This window comes from Pipistrellus kuhlii, unplaced genomic scaffold, assembly GCF_014108245.1.
Source record: "Pipistrellus kuhlii isolate mPipKuh1 unplaced genomic scaffold, mPipKuh1.p scaffold_m20_p_34, whole genome shotgun sequence".
Classification (NCBI taxonomy): Eukaryota; Metazoa; Chordata; class Mammalia; order Chiroptera; family Vespertilionidae; genus Pipistrellus; species Pipistrellus kuhlii.
Genome location: NW_023425534.1, coordinates 3059333 through 3075009, shown reverse-complemented (window position 1 = coordinate 3075009; position 15677 = coordinate 3059333). Strand labels below are relative to the sequence as shown.

General features: G+C 48.2%; 1 protein-coding gene across 3 annotated transcripts in view; it reads left to right on the top strand.

Moving 5' to 3' along the window:
• RERE (arginine-glutamic acid dipeptide repeats) overlaps positions 1-15677 on the top strand; it is a 357124-nt gene that overhangs the window by 299128 nt on the left and 42319 nt on the right. For all 3 annotated transcript variants that reach the window (XM_036460929.2, XM_036460931.2, XM_036460930.2), the window contains one exon: positions 3479-3559. In XM_036460929.2, the coding sequence (XP_036316822.1) occupies positions 3479-3559 (81 nt within the window). The remainder of the gene's footprint in view (positions 1-3478; positions 3560-15677) is intronic.

Here is a 15677-nt window from a genome sequence, read left to right as displayed (position 1 = left end):
GATACAGCGCCTTCTTCAGAGCCATAGACCGTTAATACATGAGACCTTATGCAAATAAATAAGCGCCAGACAAATGGGAGGGACTGGGACTTGGGTTTGAATGAACCGGCGGGATCGTGAGCAGGCTGTGAGAGTGGAGTTCAGACAGCTGCAGATGGGCCGGCTGGCATTGCTGGAATCTGGTTAGAGAGGTGGACAGACAGGATCCTGGCGGCCCTGACTTCAGGGCTAAGGTGTGCACACTCCACTCTGCATAGGTGAGAGCTGTCCTTAGGGAGGGCTGGGAGCAGGACAGAGTGGGACTCGGGTGAACTTGGTGGTTTTGAGAAGTTCCTTGCAGGGGCTTGTAAACGGCTGAATGGGGAGCCGGGTTAAGAGGCCGCTGGAAGGAGAGAGGAATAAGGGCTGGCCTGGGACCAGCACTGTAATAGGCAAGAGCGGAGGGCATTGACAGGCCTCTGTAGGGAGAACACTGAGGACTCAGGGACGTGATGTCAGGGCAATCAGAGTAACGGCACCGGGACTACACACCCTTCCGTCTGTGGACTCCTACCTCCGTTTCACAGGCCGCGGCAGTGACGGGCACAGGCTTTGGAGCCTGGGTTTGAATTCTCTTTTCCTCTGAGGCGTGGGTGACCTTGGTCTATTACTTACCCATCTGTGCCTTAGCTTCCTTGTCTGCAAAATGGAGATAATAATGTACTCCTTTAGGTTGTGAGGATTTTAAATTAACATATGTAAGTTCTGGCATAGAGTAGATAATAATTATTAGTTGAATGGATGATGTCCAGAGGAGGAACAGAATCTGAGCTCAGGCTTGCTTGGCTCCACCACGTTAGCCTGATGCTCTGGAGTCAGCCTTCCTCGGCCTCCGCCTCCATCATGCCAGCCTCCCTGTGGGCCCGTGTGTGTCCTCGGCTGGTCCTGGAAGCCCACCATCACACTCACGCCGGATCACCCACCTCAACTTTGTGCAGACTCTCCTCTCCTATAACCACCTCTGCCTTCCATGGGGCCTTCCGAACCCCTCCCTCTGCACTGTCTTTCCTGGTGGCCTGGAGCCTCGCCATCCTGGGGAAAGCGCTCTGGACACAGACCGTGCCTTTGGCTCCCTTGCCACAGCTAGGAGCTGTACCTCAGTGCTGGCTCCCAGTGCTGGGCGCACAGCAGGTTCTGAGAGTGGGTGAAGAAGCATTGATCGTGATTGCTGAGGGTGAGGTCAGGCCTCCCTCACCTCACTCCTGGGTTATCTCACCCGCCTCTTTAGCTGTCTCTCCATTGTAGCCAGTCTGCCCCTGGGCCCCAGCCACATGCCACTGGAGCCATCCTTCCAAGGCTTTTCATGGCCCATAAGGCTTCCGCTGGTCCAAAAGGCTCCCTGCAACCCCTCCTCTCCTGCCACCCAGCCTTACCCCTGGCACTCTTCTCTGCACACCCCGTCCTCCTTGCAGTTCCCAGAATGTTCTGTGCGCCCTTCCTGGCCGACTCCTTCGCTCGAAGCCCTGCTGAGCACACCTGGCGGCTCATGCTCTTCCCTGTCACTTCCTCTAAGACTCCAGCGGTGCAAATTGCTTCCTCCTCCTGGCCCCACCCACAGCCCTTTGTTCCTCTGCTGCTTTTCTGAGGCCCAGAGATTGAGCTGTTTACCTATTCGCCACGGAGCTCCTTGAGGCCAGCGAGCCTCCTTCCTCTCCATGTCCCCCACGGATACCTCACACGCCACACGCCGTCCAGGATGCGTACAGGACTTAGAATGATACTTTGTTAGGTAACCGAGGTCACTCTTGTCCAGACTGTAGGAGGGCTTGCTTTTTTGTGCCTTGACAGACTTTTCCTTTGAACTGTAAGAACTGTATTGGAAATTGACAATGATGAGTCATATCTTAGAAAGGGATGAGGTCTGAAAACGCAGAGCCTCTAGGAATGGAGTAGGAGGTTGCAGATCTGCCTTGCAGGCCAAGTCAGGCTCTCACTGAATTTGCCCGGCTGGTCTCAAACAGGGGGAGCGGGAGGGACTCTCCTCCCGGTGGGCAGGTGATTTATGGGCTGGGAAGCCTCCGCGGTGATTTAGTTGTGAAACGGCGCCTTGCGAGGTGCGGGCCAAGGCCTGGGCCTCGCGGGAGCGGCCGCCCACAATCCCCGGCCGGAAGGGACCGCAGGGGGTGGGGGGGTGTCCAAGGGACTGCGGGGGGTCGAGGGTCCTTGGGGCCAGACCCCCCATTGGAGCCCGGGAGGGGGGGTGCGGCGGGGGCTGCTCCCGTGCCCCCGGGAGGGAGGCTGCAGACGGAGGGGCCTGGGCAGCGGGGCCCGGCCCGGGGCGCCCGCTCGCTGGCTGCGGCAGGAAGTTTCCGCCGGATTTACCCCGAGCTCCGGGCGGCGGGAGCCCGGCGCCAGCGCGCACCGGGCTTGGCGCAGGAGGCCGGGCGGGGGCCGGAGCGCGGGCGGCGGGCGGCCGGCGATCCAGGCCGCCTTTTGCAGCCGCCCGCGGCCGCCGGGCTGCGCTCCTGCCTCCTCCCCCGGTGCCAGCGGCGCCCGCGCTGCGCGGCCGGTCACACCGAGCGCCCGCTGCCGCCCGCTTTGTGGGGCCGGAGCGGTGACAGGCCGGCCCCGCGCGGCCCGGCCCCGGCCCCCGAGGGCGCCCGCCCCGCGGACCTGTGGCTGCCGCCCCCGCGCCCACCGGGCCGGGCCTGCGGCGGGTAGGAGGCTGGGGGAGGAGGCGGGGTGGGGGGGGGGGGCGGGGGCAGAAGGCTGGGGGAGGCAGGGCTTCCGCCCGGCACCCAGCCCCGCCCCGAGGGGGGGCCGGGGAGTCGGAGCTGCCCCGCCGGCGGGGAGGGCTGGCCGGAGGAATGGGACAAAGTGAAAGTCTCGGGACTGCGAAGGAAATGGGCGGAGGGGGACGGGGGGAGGGTTCGGGAAGCAGGAAGGGGTGCCGGGGATCTTTATTTGATGCCCTGGAGTGGCTTTAGCGGCGGAGATGGCGGGCCAGGCCAGCTGACGCGCAGGCCCCGGTGGGCTTCTGCTCCGGCCCTTCCCGGAGAATTCCTCGGACTCAGGAGAGGCTGTAGCCCTCCGCTGTCCTGGGAAAATCCTCCAGGTTCGGTTCTGTTTCCTCCTCCTGCTCGCGCGGAAGCCTCTTCTCAGGTGGAGAGCAGTTGTGCTGTCGGCTGAAAGACGGGGCACATTTGTTGTTATATCTCTGGACCAGTGTGCAGACGGCTAGCACCGGGCACAGATGGCTCCCGAGCCGCAGACACGGCGTCCTCTCCCTAATCCTGGGCGGGACGGGCTCGGGGTTCTGGTGAAGGCTGTGGCGGGCCTGGCCCTGTTGGGGGCCCCAGGTCTGCTGCTGAGATCCCCCCTGGCCCGGTCAATGGCCCCTGGCTGAGACTTTGTTATTCTGCTGATTGCAGATAGCTTTGCTTGCTGACATCCTGTTTTGTTTTCGGTTTTTACATACCATTTGTTTCTTTTATCGCAGAAACGCTTCGTTAAGGGGCTCCGGCAGTACGGCAAGAACTTCTTCAGGATTAGAAAGGAGCTGCTTCCCAGTAAGGAAACAGTGAGTACAATTGGACTTTATGTAACTTGATTTTTTCCTCTTTGCTCCCGCTGCTTCTCCACACATGATCTTATGAAATGGTTTCCTTTAACCCTGCGCTGTGCTCAGACCGGGCTGGCCTGGCATCCTATCCTCCTCCCTCCGCGGTGAGCGGTAGATGCTTCCAGATAGTGAAGTGACAGACTGCCTAGCTCCCAGCAAGCGGCTATAAGAGCCTAAGGTCCTCGGCCTCAGGGTTAAGGGAGGAGGGAAGGGACAGGGTGTTGGGGAGTTAACGTCTAATTTTAAATACAGGGGCTGACGTAGGAAATACCATTTATCACTAGTTTGGATTTCGTTGATTGGTTTGTAGCTCCTATACTTTGAATTCTGTTGCGACTTTCTCGATATTTAAGGTTGCTATGTTTTGAAGAGTAGTTTTACCTCTCAATTTTCTAGCCCTAAAAGTTTGCACTTTCCATTTGAGAGATGCATAAGAATTTTATAAATTGCTAAAGGAGGCTTTTAAAAATTCCTGTGATATTTTACAAAGCTGAGAGTCAGATCTGATGAGTATTCTTACTAAGCATGGGGTAGGAGGGTTTGCTGAGAACATTTCAGAGTGAAGTTATATGAAGAAAATATTAGCAAGGGATTCTGTTTCATTTATCTGTAATTTCCTCCAGGTAATTGAGGGGGGTGTCCTCTGGCTGCGTCAAGGAATAGTGGAGGCTGGGGGGGCAATAGGACCCGGGCACGTGCCCTGACGTCCAGTGTCTGAGGCTGAGGCCCTCTGTGGGAGTGGGGGATGGGGTGAATAGTTAGGATTTTCTCCAGGAGTGGAAGGGGAGATGGGTGAAGTGTATTCATTGTAAAAGTATGTAGGTTGCTGTGTTTGGTTTGGTTTTTTGGTTTTCTAATTGGGTTTTGTGTATCGATTTCTTCCTCAATTTTGATTATTTTCTTTTTTAATCAATGTTTCTGGACACTTTCTGGACAGTAGCTTAAGAACAGCAATAACATAATTGGGGAAGCGGGTTGTAAGATTTCAAGTACAACCTCCCACAAATCAGTGGTTTGCATCATCGGTCATAACTAGATTACACTTTTAATATTTACTATACATCTAAATATGCTGAGAAATGGGTCATGAGAATGGTAAAAAAAAAAAAAAAGAAGAAGAAGAAAGAAAAGGAGAAAACGGTTCACAGACATAAAAATTAAATATGTAATAATCCATAAAGCCAACTTATTTTTTTATCTTTCCAGAACAAATTGGAAACCCAGTGAAAGAGGGTTTTCTGAGGATTTCAGTTATTTGAAGTTTGATGCCTATTTTTAAAAAGTAAAATGCCTTTTCCTTGAGTGTAGGAATTTTGGTTTGGCCAAGTTGGGGTGATACTGAGAAAGATCAGTGGGTAGTTTTGACGTGATGCGATGCGCTAGATCAGTGGTCAGCAAACTCATTAGTCCACAGAGCCAAATATCAACAGCACAACGATTGACATTTCTTTTGAGAGCCAAATTTTTTTAAACTTAAACTTCTTCTAATGCCACTTCTTCAAAATAGACTTGCCCAGGCTGTCTTATTTTGTGGAAGAGCCACACTCAAGGGGCCAAAGAGCCACATGTGGCTCGAGAGCTGCAGTTTGCGGGCCACGGGGCTAGATCATAACCTCTCAATTCAACTTTCATCTATCCCGAATGCTGCTGTAACTTGCAAACTATGAAGATGTGGCTGGACAATTACTTTATCCTTCTGTTTAAAAAAAATAAATTTATAATAGCAAGATTAAGCACTAAATCTAAAATCTGTCTAGCATTTGGAAATGCTAATTTTTTTCTAGTTTTAACTCTCAAGTAGGATGCTTTGGTAACCTAGATCAAACCTAAATCTTCGATTCTTTGTTTCTTCTTGCTCTTGGCTCCTCCTTCTCCTCTTCCTCCTTTTTAAAATCTATTTTTATTGATATCAGAGAGGAAGAAGGGAGAGTGTGGGAGCCCCTTTCACAGCCGGCGTGGTTCAGAGTTCGGGTTCTGGAGAAGGCCCCACACAAATGAAAAAGACTAGAAAAGTATTAATTTGGGAATATTGGGGGCCAAGTGGGAGCCCACCTCTAGTGGGAGGATTATTTGGGAATATTGGGGGCCAAGTGGGAGCCCACCTCTAGTGGGAGGATTACTGTTAGGCTCTGGCCTTGCTATCCCTTTCTTTGAGACTATGGGATGCACCCATAGCCCTTAGGCAGGTAATGGGCTGATTATCATATCAATAAGGATTTACATGATTATTTGATGGGGAAGTTGCCTCCATTACCATTGTCTCAATTAGATAGGGAGCAGGTGGCCCTGACCTTTCAGAGCTTCAAGGTTGACCAGCCTTCTACATCTTCCTATTAGTTTCAGGAAGGAGAGGGAGAGAGAAATAGAAACATCAATGAGAGAGAATCATTGGTCAGCTACCTCATGTACTCCCCACACTGGAGATCGAGCCTGCAGCTTGGGCAAGTGTCCTGACTGGTAATCGAATTGTAACCTCCTGGGTTATAGGTCACTGTCAACCACTGAGCCACGCTAGCCATCTGCTCCTTACTCTTACTGATAATGTCAGACTCAGTAAGTAGCTTTTTCTCACTACACCAACTCTTCAAGCTGGTTGCCTGTTTTTCTAGCACCTCTTTCCAGGGCCCTTCCTCATCACTTCGCTGCCATCGCAATTTCCTGGTCACGTGGCTCCTCTCCTTACTTCTCCGGCACCCAGAAGTCTTTCTGTTTTCGCCTCTTCACGGATCGGAGCTAATGGGAGCGTTGCTTGCTTCACCGGAAGATTTATTCTGGCTGGCTGGCTAACTGTTGCTGGTGTCCGGGTGTCTGTGCATAGAATTGGAGGAGCTTGTTGGTAGAGGAAAGCTCTAAGTATTCTAATCAGCTGGGGGAGGCACTGGTGTTTCCCTTAGTTATCAGCACAGGCAGGCTAATCATTCACCGCTCCGGGGAGGGAGGGCAAAGTTCTTTTTTATTTTGCTGTGGAAGATGAAACATGCAGACAACAGTGTTTCTGGTAGAAAACTTCCTTGATAGAAACCTTCATATGGTTATGCCTCTTTTATAGCCAATCCTTAGCTACTTTACAGGTTCTGTTCTATTTACCAAAATTATTAACTCATTTCTTTGCTATTCTCAACTGACTTGAAACTTCAGAAGGGTGTCAGCATCCAAAGAACACGCCTGATTGGGCCTGGACCTGGCTCAGCAGACCTGTGCTCTATTCTTGGTTTCACCAGTAACTGTAGTACGTGATGATCTCTTTGGACTGTGCCTTTGGACTGTGCCGTCTGCTTTGAGCTGTTATTGGGAAGTTCAGGGCAAATCTTGACAAGCACTGGGAAGTTATTTTTTCTGAAATGGTGTTTCTTTGCATGAGAGTTTTTATAGGTGCTCCATACAGTCTTTATAACACGTTCTCACATTTTGGGCTATCACTGTTCTGAGAGCAAAAAACGATGGCTCTCGCTCCTTTGCCACTAACCTGCCCTGGGGCCTTACACAGATTATTCAGCCTCTCTGTCCTTTAGTGACTGTGTCTGTAAAACGGTCCGATTCTCCTACTCTTTTTTTTTTTTTTTTTAATATGTTTTATTGATTTTTTTACAGAGAGGAAGGGAGATAGATAGAGAGCTAGAAACATCGATGAGAGAGAAACATCGACCAGCTGCCTCTTGCACACCCCCTACTGGGGATGTGCCCGCAACCAAGGTACATGCCCTTGACCGGAATCGAACCTGGGACCCTTCAGTCCACAGACCGACACTCTACCACTGAGCCACACCGGCTTCGGCTGATTCTCCTAGTCTTAAGAATAGTTTTGAGCCATAGCCAGTTGGCTTAGTGGATAGAGCATTGGCCTGCGGACTGAAGAGTCCTGGGTTTGATTCCAGTCCAGGGCACATGCCCAGGTTGTAGGCTTGATCCCCAGTATGGGTGTTGCAGGAGGCAGCCAATCAAAGATTCTCTCTCATCGATGTTTCTCTCTCTCCTCCCTTCCCCTCTGAAATCAATAAAAAGTATGTTTAAAAAAAAAAAATTTAAGAATAATTTTGAGAATTTAAGTGAGATACTATCAATAGAGTGCCTAAAAACACTTGAAAATGATTGTTCTTCCCATCTACCCCAAATACTACACCAAGTAGCCAAATGCTATGAAAGTACATAATTACTCTCACTTGTCAAAAATTATTTTAGTTGAAAAACTGGGAGGGGTTGTAGGCAGTGCCTAGGTTAAGGGATGTATTTTGTCTTGAAGCCTTGTTGAGGAGACTTCCTTCCTACCAGTTCCTTCAGTGGGTTGTGCAGACCAGGGCCTGGTGGGAATGGACAGAAACGGCTTCCTAGCTCTTTTGGTCTGGAGCTTATTACACAGGCACTCCTCTGGCTGCCTGAGCACTGCTGCCATTGAAGTGGGCCTCTGGTTGTGATTGTGGAAAGCCTCCTGGTTGTGGTTGTGTTAATGGAGGTTTAGTTGAGTGGGTATTACATGTTAATTTCATGATACCCAGGAGAGTAACCGCAAGTCAAACATTGTAGTGTCGTGGTTGTACAGAGATCCTGAGGTTTATTATCTTTCTCTGTATCCTTCCATTTGTCCCTCAGTAATGAGGAGTGAATAGAGTAAAGAGTCTTTGTGGAATGTATCAGATTCTGCTGGGCTGTGCACTTCTCTCAGCACACTGTTGGGCCTCACCCACACGAAGACTCGGGTACGAGTACATCGGTGTAAATCACAGTACGTGTCCCTAGCTGAGGTTCTGAGAGGGTGATCGGAACCAGGCCCTTGGGTTCTGCTTTAGGGACTTCAGGGGCCCTTTGGGTTGATGAGTTACACTAAGTTAATGCCCGAAAAATGAGAGGCCAGATAGAATTGAATCTTAATTACCAGGAGGGGAAGCCATGTTATGAATAATATAAAATCATTGGTGTTCCAAAATAGTCTTCTGTCTGGTTTTATACAGACCTTGCAGTTTTCTTCAAAATGAGACGGTTACTCGGGTGACAGTGACATTTACCTTTTGTGCTGAAAACACATTTGTGTTGTTTGGACCAAAGACTTTCCGTATCTGACACCTGAATGGCCATCCCGGAATCCTGGCTGGACTTGGTGTGTGGCTCTATCTGCTGTAGCTCAGACAGATTTAGCGGCATTGGCTCACAGACTGGGAGCACGTACTCAGCGCCCTGTCTCAGGCAGCTGACATTAGTGAGAAGACAATTTGATCTGCACCGAGCTGGCAGAGAGAAGAAATGCCCCCGAAGTTGTAATTAGCCCGCGGAGGAAGGAGGTGAAAAGGCGCCCAACCTTACCTGCCTTGCTCGTCTCTGGAGTTTTACTTTTGAGAACCTAGTCCAATAGAAATAAACCCAGTTGCTGGTACATTAATCTTTACTGTACTAGAAACTCACTTGCCCATTTCCCATTTGTAGAGCTAAGTATTCCATACAGTTCAGTCTTTAGAAAGGTTCGCTGTCACGGCAGAGGTCCAAAGAGAAGCGAGGTGCCACGGGCCTGCAGGGGAGAGAACCTGCATGTGCTCAGGGTCCTCCTGGCGGAGGTGGAGGGTCAGGCCCTCCGTGTGCACAGAGGCTGAGAGCTTCTGGAAGGCTCTGAAGAGTGCAGTGTGACCTGAACTTTGAAGGAAGGACACATTTTTGACAGGCCGAGGTTGGGAGGGAGGGGGAGGAAAAGCGACTTTCCAGCTGTAGGAAATAGCGCGAGCAAAGGCCTGGAGACAGGAAATTGCAAAACATGTCCGGCGAGTGCACTGGCGGGGTGGCTGCATCAGGCGATGCAGTGGGACTTAGGCCAGGATTGTCCTCGCAGGTGCGTGTGGAGACACCCCCGCCCCCTTTGAGGCTTTTAAAGAGAGAAGAAAAGTGAGAGCATCCAAGCTGAGGTCTAAACTTTATTCTTGTAATAATTCAGTCCTGTAGTAAAACCGAAAGCAAGGAGCTGACAGTGACTTAGGAAAATGGAAGTCTGTCTCTTTTTGTGCTTTCCTCTATTGGAAATGTGTCACTTTTTAATGGGACCAAGAGCCCCATGGATAGGTAAATGGTTTTGATGTTTAGTTGTTATTTTTTAACTTTGGGTGATAGGATGAAAAGTATTAGAGATTTAAAATTTTAATTTGAAAAATATCATGAAAATCAACCACCTTTTCAGCCACATTTCTGGGAATAAGTTCTGTTAAATATGTACATAACTATTGAATATTAATTGTTCATTTATTTGGACAAATTATCTTTTGCATAAGCCTATTCTCCCAGCAAAGAATGACTAGTATTTGCACAGGGCTTTAGGACTGAGTAATCGAGATTCTGTTAATATTAAGAGGTTAAAAATTACTCTGGCATTCAATTTGAGCATTCAGCATGAAGTTTTGTCTAACTTCAGATTATAATCTTAGATAAACAATTTTCTAGCCTCATTAATGCTTAATCCAATATTACATAACAGAGTATAGACTTACTGAATAGGTTGATATTAAGGAGGACAAATGTGTTATAACCACATAGCGATCCTTCAGGAAGCTCTCTGGTTTAAATCCGAGACCTCTGCAAATGCTGTGCCTCACCCCGCAGTGCGACCCGAGACCAGGGTCATCGCATCCCCTGGTTCCCGGGCCAGTGAGACTCCCAGGCTCCACCGGGCCTATTGGACACAGCCGTTTATGTTCAAGAAGCCTTGCAGACTGAAGCCTGTCTTCACGTTCATCCTGGGAGTGATACTGCTTTTATCTGTGAGAGCTGTAAGGACTCAAGTCCACTATGAGGTCTTGATTTTGTTTTTCATATTATTACAAAATTTTCCAAACACACAGAGAAGTATCTGGGCTTATTTTCACTATCAGTGATGGAATTTCTTAATATGGCTTCCCTCTTCCACTTCCCAGTCTTCCCCAGAAACTCAGTAGTAGCTCCTGTCACATTTCCTATAAAAACTGCTGTCCTCCTGTCTAAGTTGTGACAATTGTCTTTGTGAGTCAGGCTGGGCTACACCGGTTTGTTTCCAATAGAAACCTTTTTATCTGAAAGGATGACTTCTCATTAATCTGAAGTTTACGTGCTTAACACTACAAATGTTTCTGTTACTGACACACCTTCACTGTGAATAGGAAATATAAGTGCTTTGAGGTTGGCAAGATTGGGTAAAAGGGTAGACATTTAAGTGCCATACCTTTTCTCTTATTTACTTGCCCTCAGGTAAACACAGACAGAGCTGGAATTTTCCATGTGAGGCGGAAGTGACCGATAGAAACAGGCACTGCAGTGGTGGGGCCAGTACTGTGTGTGATCCTATGTTACTCCCATGTAGGGTTTGTTCCTATTAACATGGAGCAGAGGTTTGAATCTCCTCATTCTGATAGTCTGGCCTGTATGGATGTTTGGGCAGTGAGTGGTCCAGTTTTGATGCGGTCCTCTAAGAGAGATTGGCTGATTCCTTGTGGAAGTGAAGCAGTTAAGAATTTGCATGTAGCCGAAACTGGTTTGGCTCAATGGATAGAGCCTCTACGTGCAGACTGAAAGGTCCCGGGTTCGATTCCGGTCAAGGACATGTGGTTGCAGGCACATACCCAATAGGGGGTGTGCAAGAGGCAGCTGATCAATGATTCTCTCTCATTTATGTTTCTAACTCTCTATCCCTCTCTCTTCCTCTCTGTAAAAAAAAAAAAAAATCAATAAAATATATTTTTTTAAAAATTTGCATGTAAGAAACTTTTGGTGTTGATATTGGGGGGAGGGGGTCTTAAAAATTAAGTGACTTTTTACAATCAGGGACCTTGTATATTTGCTGCTCTCAGTGGTAATGTCTTAGGTCTGTCTCTGACCTTACCTGCGTATCAGAAGTGGTGGGGTGGTATGAGAGTGTGTCAGTGTACATACACTATGTAGTTCTTGTAGGATCTGCACTTGGAAATGGCCTTACACTGTTACTGAGAAAGTGCTGCTTACAGTTTTATTTGTTTGTGTTGGCATTTGTTAACCCAGGTTTCTTATGATCCAGCTGGGTCTTGGGTACCTGGGGACTTTTAGATAGAGACATTTGTGACTTTTAAGCCGAAATAGACTCACCCATTTTATTAGCTAGTAAAACCAATGAATGGTTTGAACTGGTCTTTAAAAAGACTTAAATGTTGTGATTACTCTGGTTATAGTCCAAGAGTTTATTTGGAGCTCATATTTTATATCACTAATAGATTTTTTTTAACCTTACTAGATCTGTGAACCCACCCTAACTTTGAAAATTCAGTTTGCTGAAGTTTTAAAAAATACATCTAGTCTGTTAAAAGCTGACATTAAAAATAAATTTCAAAATGTATCTGAAATCATAATCCTGGTATAATTTGGTTTATTTTAATTTTTAAGTTATGTCCTTGAGTAACACTTAAAAAGTAGAGTAGAAATTAATTGCATTGTTTTAAGAAAACATTCACCTCAGTCTTACTTACAGCTTACCAGTGGTAGAAAAATCATGTCCCTCTCCACCCACCCATGAAAATTTTTTTTTTCTTGTATGTAATTTGAAAACCATTACTTGTATTATAAAAATAGGAAATGCAAGCAGGCGAAACCTTGCTTGAGACCCAGAATTCCATTCAGCTAAGTTTTCTTTCTGAGATGTTGAATTTTGAAATTGTTTTCATATTAATGTCTTTTTTCCCCCCCTATGGAAATATGGTTCTTCTGTTCAAGTGTCTTAAGTCCTCTAAATTGTGGCATCAGTGATCCTAGAATTTGGCCTTTGACGCTAGATCTAAGCCATCATCACAGTTGGCACAGTTGGGAGAGTTTTGAGAACTGCTTGGGGGAGAACTTTCTGTGGGGTGTGGGAGGTGCTTGGGAGCACACTTACCCTGCTGGAGCTCTCAGTCTAGAGGAGAGGCCGGTGGGGCTTGAGTTCTTCCCTGGAAGTGCCTGAGTCTGGGTCGCTGAGACTGCAGAGGTCACACAGGTCCTGCCTGGGCTGAACTTTGAGAGCCACCTGATTTCGTTCCTGCATGGACTGGGCCACTACACAAAGCCCAGCTCCTCTCCACAGAGCTGTATTTTGTTCTGCCCATTAAAAATTAATATTTATTTCATTTTAGTCTTGAACTTGAGATTCCACTCCTTCTCCCTCACCCATGCATTTTCTTTCTTTTACATACATGCACGTATGTTTTTACAGAGATAAGGCTTTCTGGGCAGGAATCACATTTTATATTTCTTTATGTCATCTTTAGTACCCTCTAACGGGCCCTTAATATTTGTTAAAAATGAAATTGTGTGCCAAAACTGATTTGGCTCAGTGGTAGAGTGTCGGTCTGTGGACTGAAAGGTCCCAGGTTCGATTCCAGTCAAGGGCATGTACATTGGTTGCGGGTACATCCCCGGTAGTGGGTGTGCAAGAGGCAGCTGGTCGATGTTTCTCTCTCATCGACGTTTCTAGCTCTCTATCCCTCTCTCCTCCTCTCTGTAAAAAATCAATAAAATATATATATATATTTTTAAAATGCAATTGTGTATATGTATTCACGCATGTGTAAATGAGGGATAAAAATACATGGTAACCATTCTACCTAATAAAAGAGTGATATGCAAATTGACCATCACTCTGCCACACTCACAAAGCCGCCCACCAGCCAATCAGAGCAAGTATGCAAATAAACCCAACCAAAATGGCTTACAGCCACAGAGTGCAGGAGGGAGGCTTGGGTTTCCCAGGTAATAGAGGAAGCCAAGCTTTCCACCTGCCCTTGCCAACCTAAGCTTCCATTCAAGGCTACAAAGTTTCAATTATAGAAGGTAAACAAATCCAAACAGAAATGGTGGCAGCCACAGAGCTGGAAAGAGTGGGAGGCTAGGGTTGCCCCTGGCAATGGAAGAAGCAAAGCTTTCCACACACCCTGGCCAGCCCAGGCCTCTACTCCAGGCTACAAAGTTTCAATTATAGAAGATACATAAATCCCAACAGAAATGGCTGCCACCATGGAGCAATCAGGAGACTTGGCTCTGCTCCAGGCTACAAAGTTTCAATTGTAGGAGGTAAATAAATTCCAGATATCAGGGCCTCCGCTTAGGTCACCAGGGGGCGTGGCTGGCCTGCAGACCACCACAGGCCCCTCGCTCAGGCCACTCCACACCCCAAGGGAACCCCCACCCTGATCCAGGACACCCTTCAGGGCAAACCAGTCTGCCCCACCCCTGCACTAGGCCTCTATCCTATCTAATAAGAGAGTAATATGCAGGTTGACCATCACTCCAAAACACAATATGGCTGCCCTCATGTGGACACAAGATGGCCACTACAAGATGGCCAGCAGGAGAGGGCAGTTGAGAGGCACCAGGCCTGCAAAGGAGGGCAGTTAGAGATGATCAACCCTGCAGGGGAGGGTAGTTAGGGGTGACCAGGACAGCAAAGGAGGGAAGTAGGGGGCAAACAGGTTGGCATGGGAGTGGTTAGGCCGTACATGTGTCAAACACAAGGCCCGCGGGCCAAATCCATCCCGCCAGGCCTTGCAATGTGGCCCGCACCGCGCTGTCATCACTGCACTCCGCTACGTTTCCAGCACAATGACAGTTTATGATTGTTCAGTAAACCATTCGGCCCGTGATTTAGGCTGGATTTTAGATTTTGGCCCCTTCTCTGATTGAGTTCGACACCCCTAGGTTAGGGGGTGATCAGGCTAGGAGGCAGAAGCAGTTAGGGGCAATCAGGAAGGCAGGCAGGCAAGCAGTTGGGGGCCAGCAGTCCTGGATTATGAGAGGGTAGTTGGACATCCTTCGAGAGGTCCCAGATTGGAGAGGGTGCAGGCTGGGCTGAGGGACACCTCACCACACCCATGCACGAATTTTGTGCACTAGGCCTCTGATAGATATACGATCCCAAAAGATTAAAGCTTCTCTGTGTTTTCAAGAAAACGTTTTCCTCACCTTTTGCTCTTCATGTTGGTTTTCATGTTGGTGCTGCTGTAAAGACCGGTTGAAACCTGGCCACCGCAGGCTCTAGGCTAGGGGTGTCGAACGCAATCAGAGAAGGGGCCAAAATCTAAAATCCAGCCTAAATCGCGGGCCGAATGGTTTACTGAACAGTCATAAACTGTCATTGTGATGGAAACGCAGCGGAGTGCAGTGATGACAGCGCGGTGCGGGCCACATTGCAAGGCCTGGCGGGATGGATTTGGCCCGCGGGCCTTGTGTTTGACACATGTGCTCTAGGCTGTTAGTGGGCAGAAACTCCTCGTTAACGTGTCCCAGGACAGTGAGGCGAGGGCTTGGGGCTTGCTGTGCCTCATTGGACTTTCCTCTCTGTTGACCGTGGGCAGTAAGTCACCTCTACTGTTTGCACAGTAATTCTGTTTTCTAGATTATTTACAAGATTGAAGCCCATTGTTTATTTTTCTCAGCAGGTTTATTGAGCAAGTCAAGAATAAAATATTGTTTTAAGCAATAGAGTAAGCCATTAGCCAGTTGCAGCTTGGCTTCCAACTGGTCACTGGTGTGTGTGTGTGTGTGTGTGTGTGTGTGTGTGTGTGTGTGTAGGTGAGAGCCAAGCGAGGTGGAGGAGGTCACTGTTGCCAGATTCTGCAGCTTTTCAAGGTTCCTTTGACTGTTTATGGATTTTTTTCCCTTTTAGTCAGTTAGTGAGTCACCATCATATGCCATTTTATTATCTTGAAAACAGTCTGGAATTTTTATCCTGTGTCTTTTGCTTATGAGTGAAACACCACTGAGGATGTCCTGAACAACATTAAGTTGAAGTTTCTTTCTACAATGCTTTGGCTGTGTATTTTCAGCTGCAGCCATTGTATCTTTGTTCCCATGTACAAGGGTTGGATTTTCCTCGAGTTTGGCAAGAAGTGGTGACTGTGTGCTGCTTATTGTAGAGGGCTGGAGCAGCAAAGGCCCAGCACCTTTGGGATTTGGTGATTCTTGATTCAAGCGCACACCTCCTAAGGTCAGAACTTGGTTCGCCTTCCCACAGATGCTCTGTTTTGGAATCAGGTTAGAGGCCAAGGCAGGTGTGTAAGTTTTGGAGGAAGAATTTAGAATTCATGGAACAATTAAATTCTAAAGGAAATAGGCCTAGTGAGTCTGTATACCT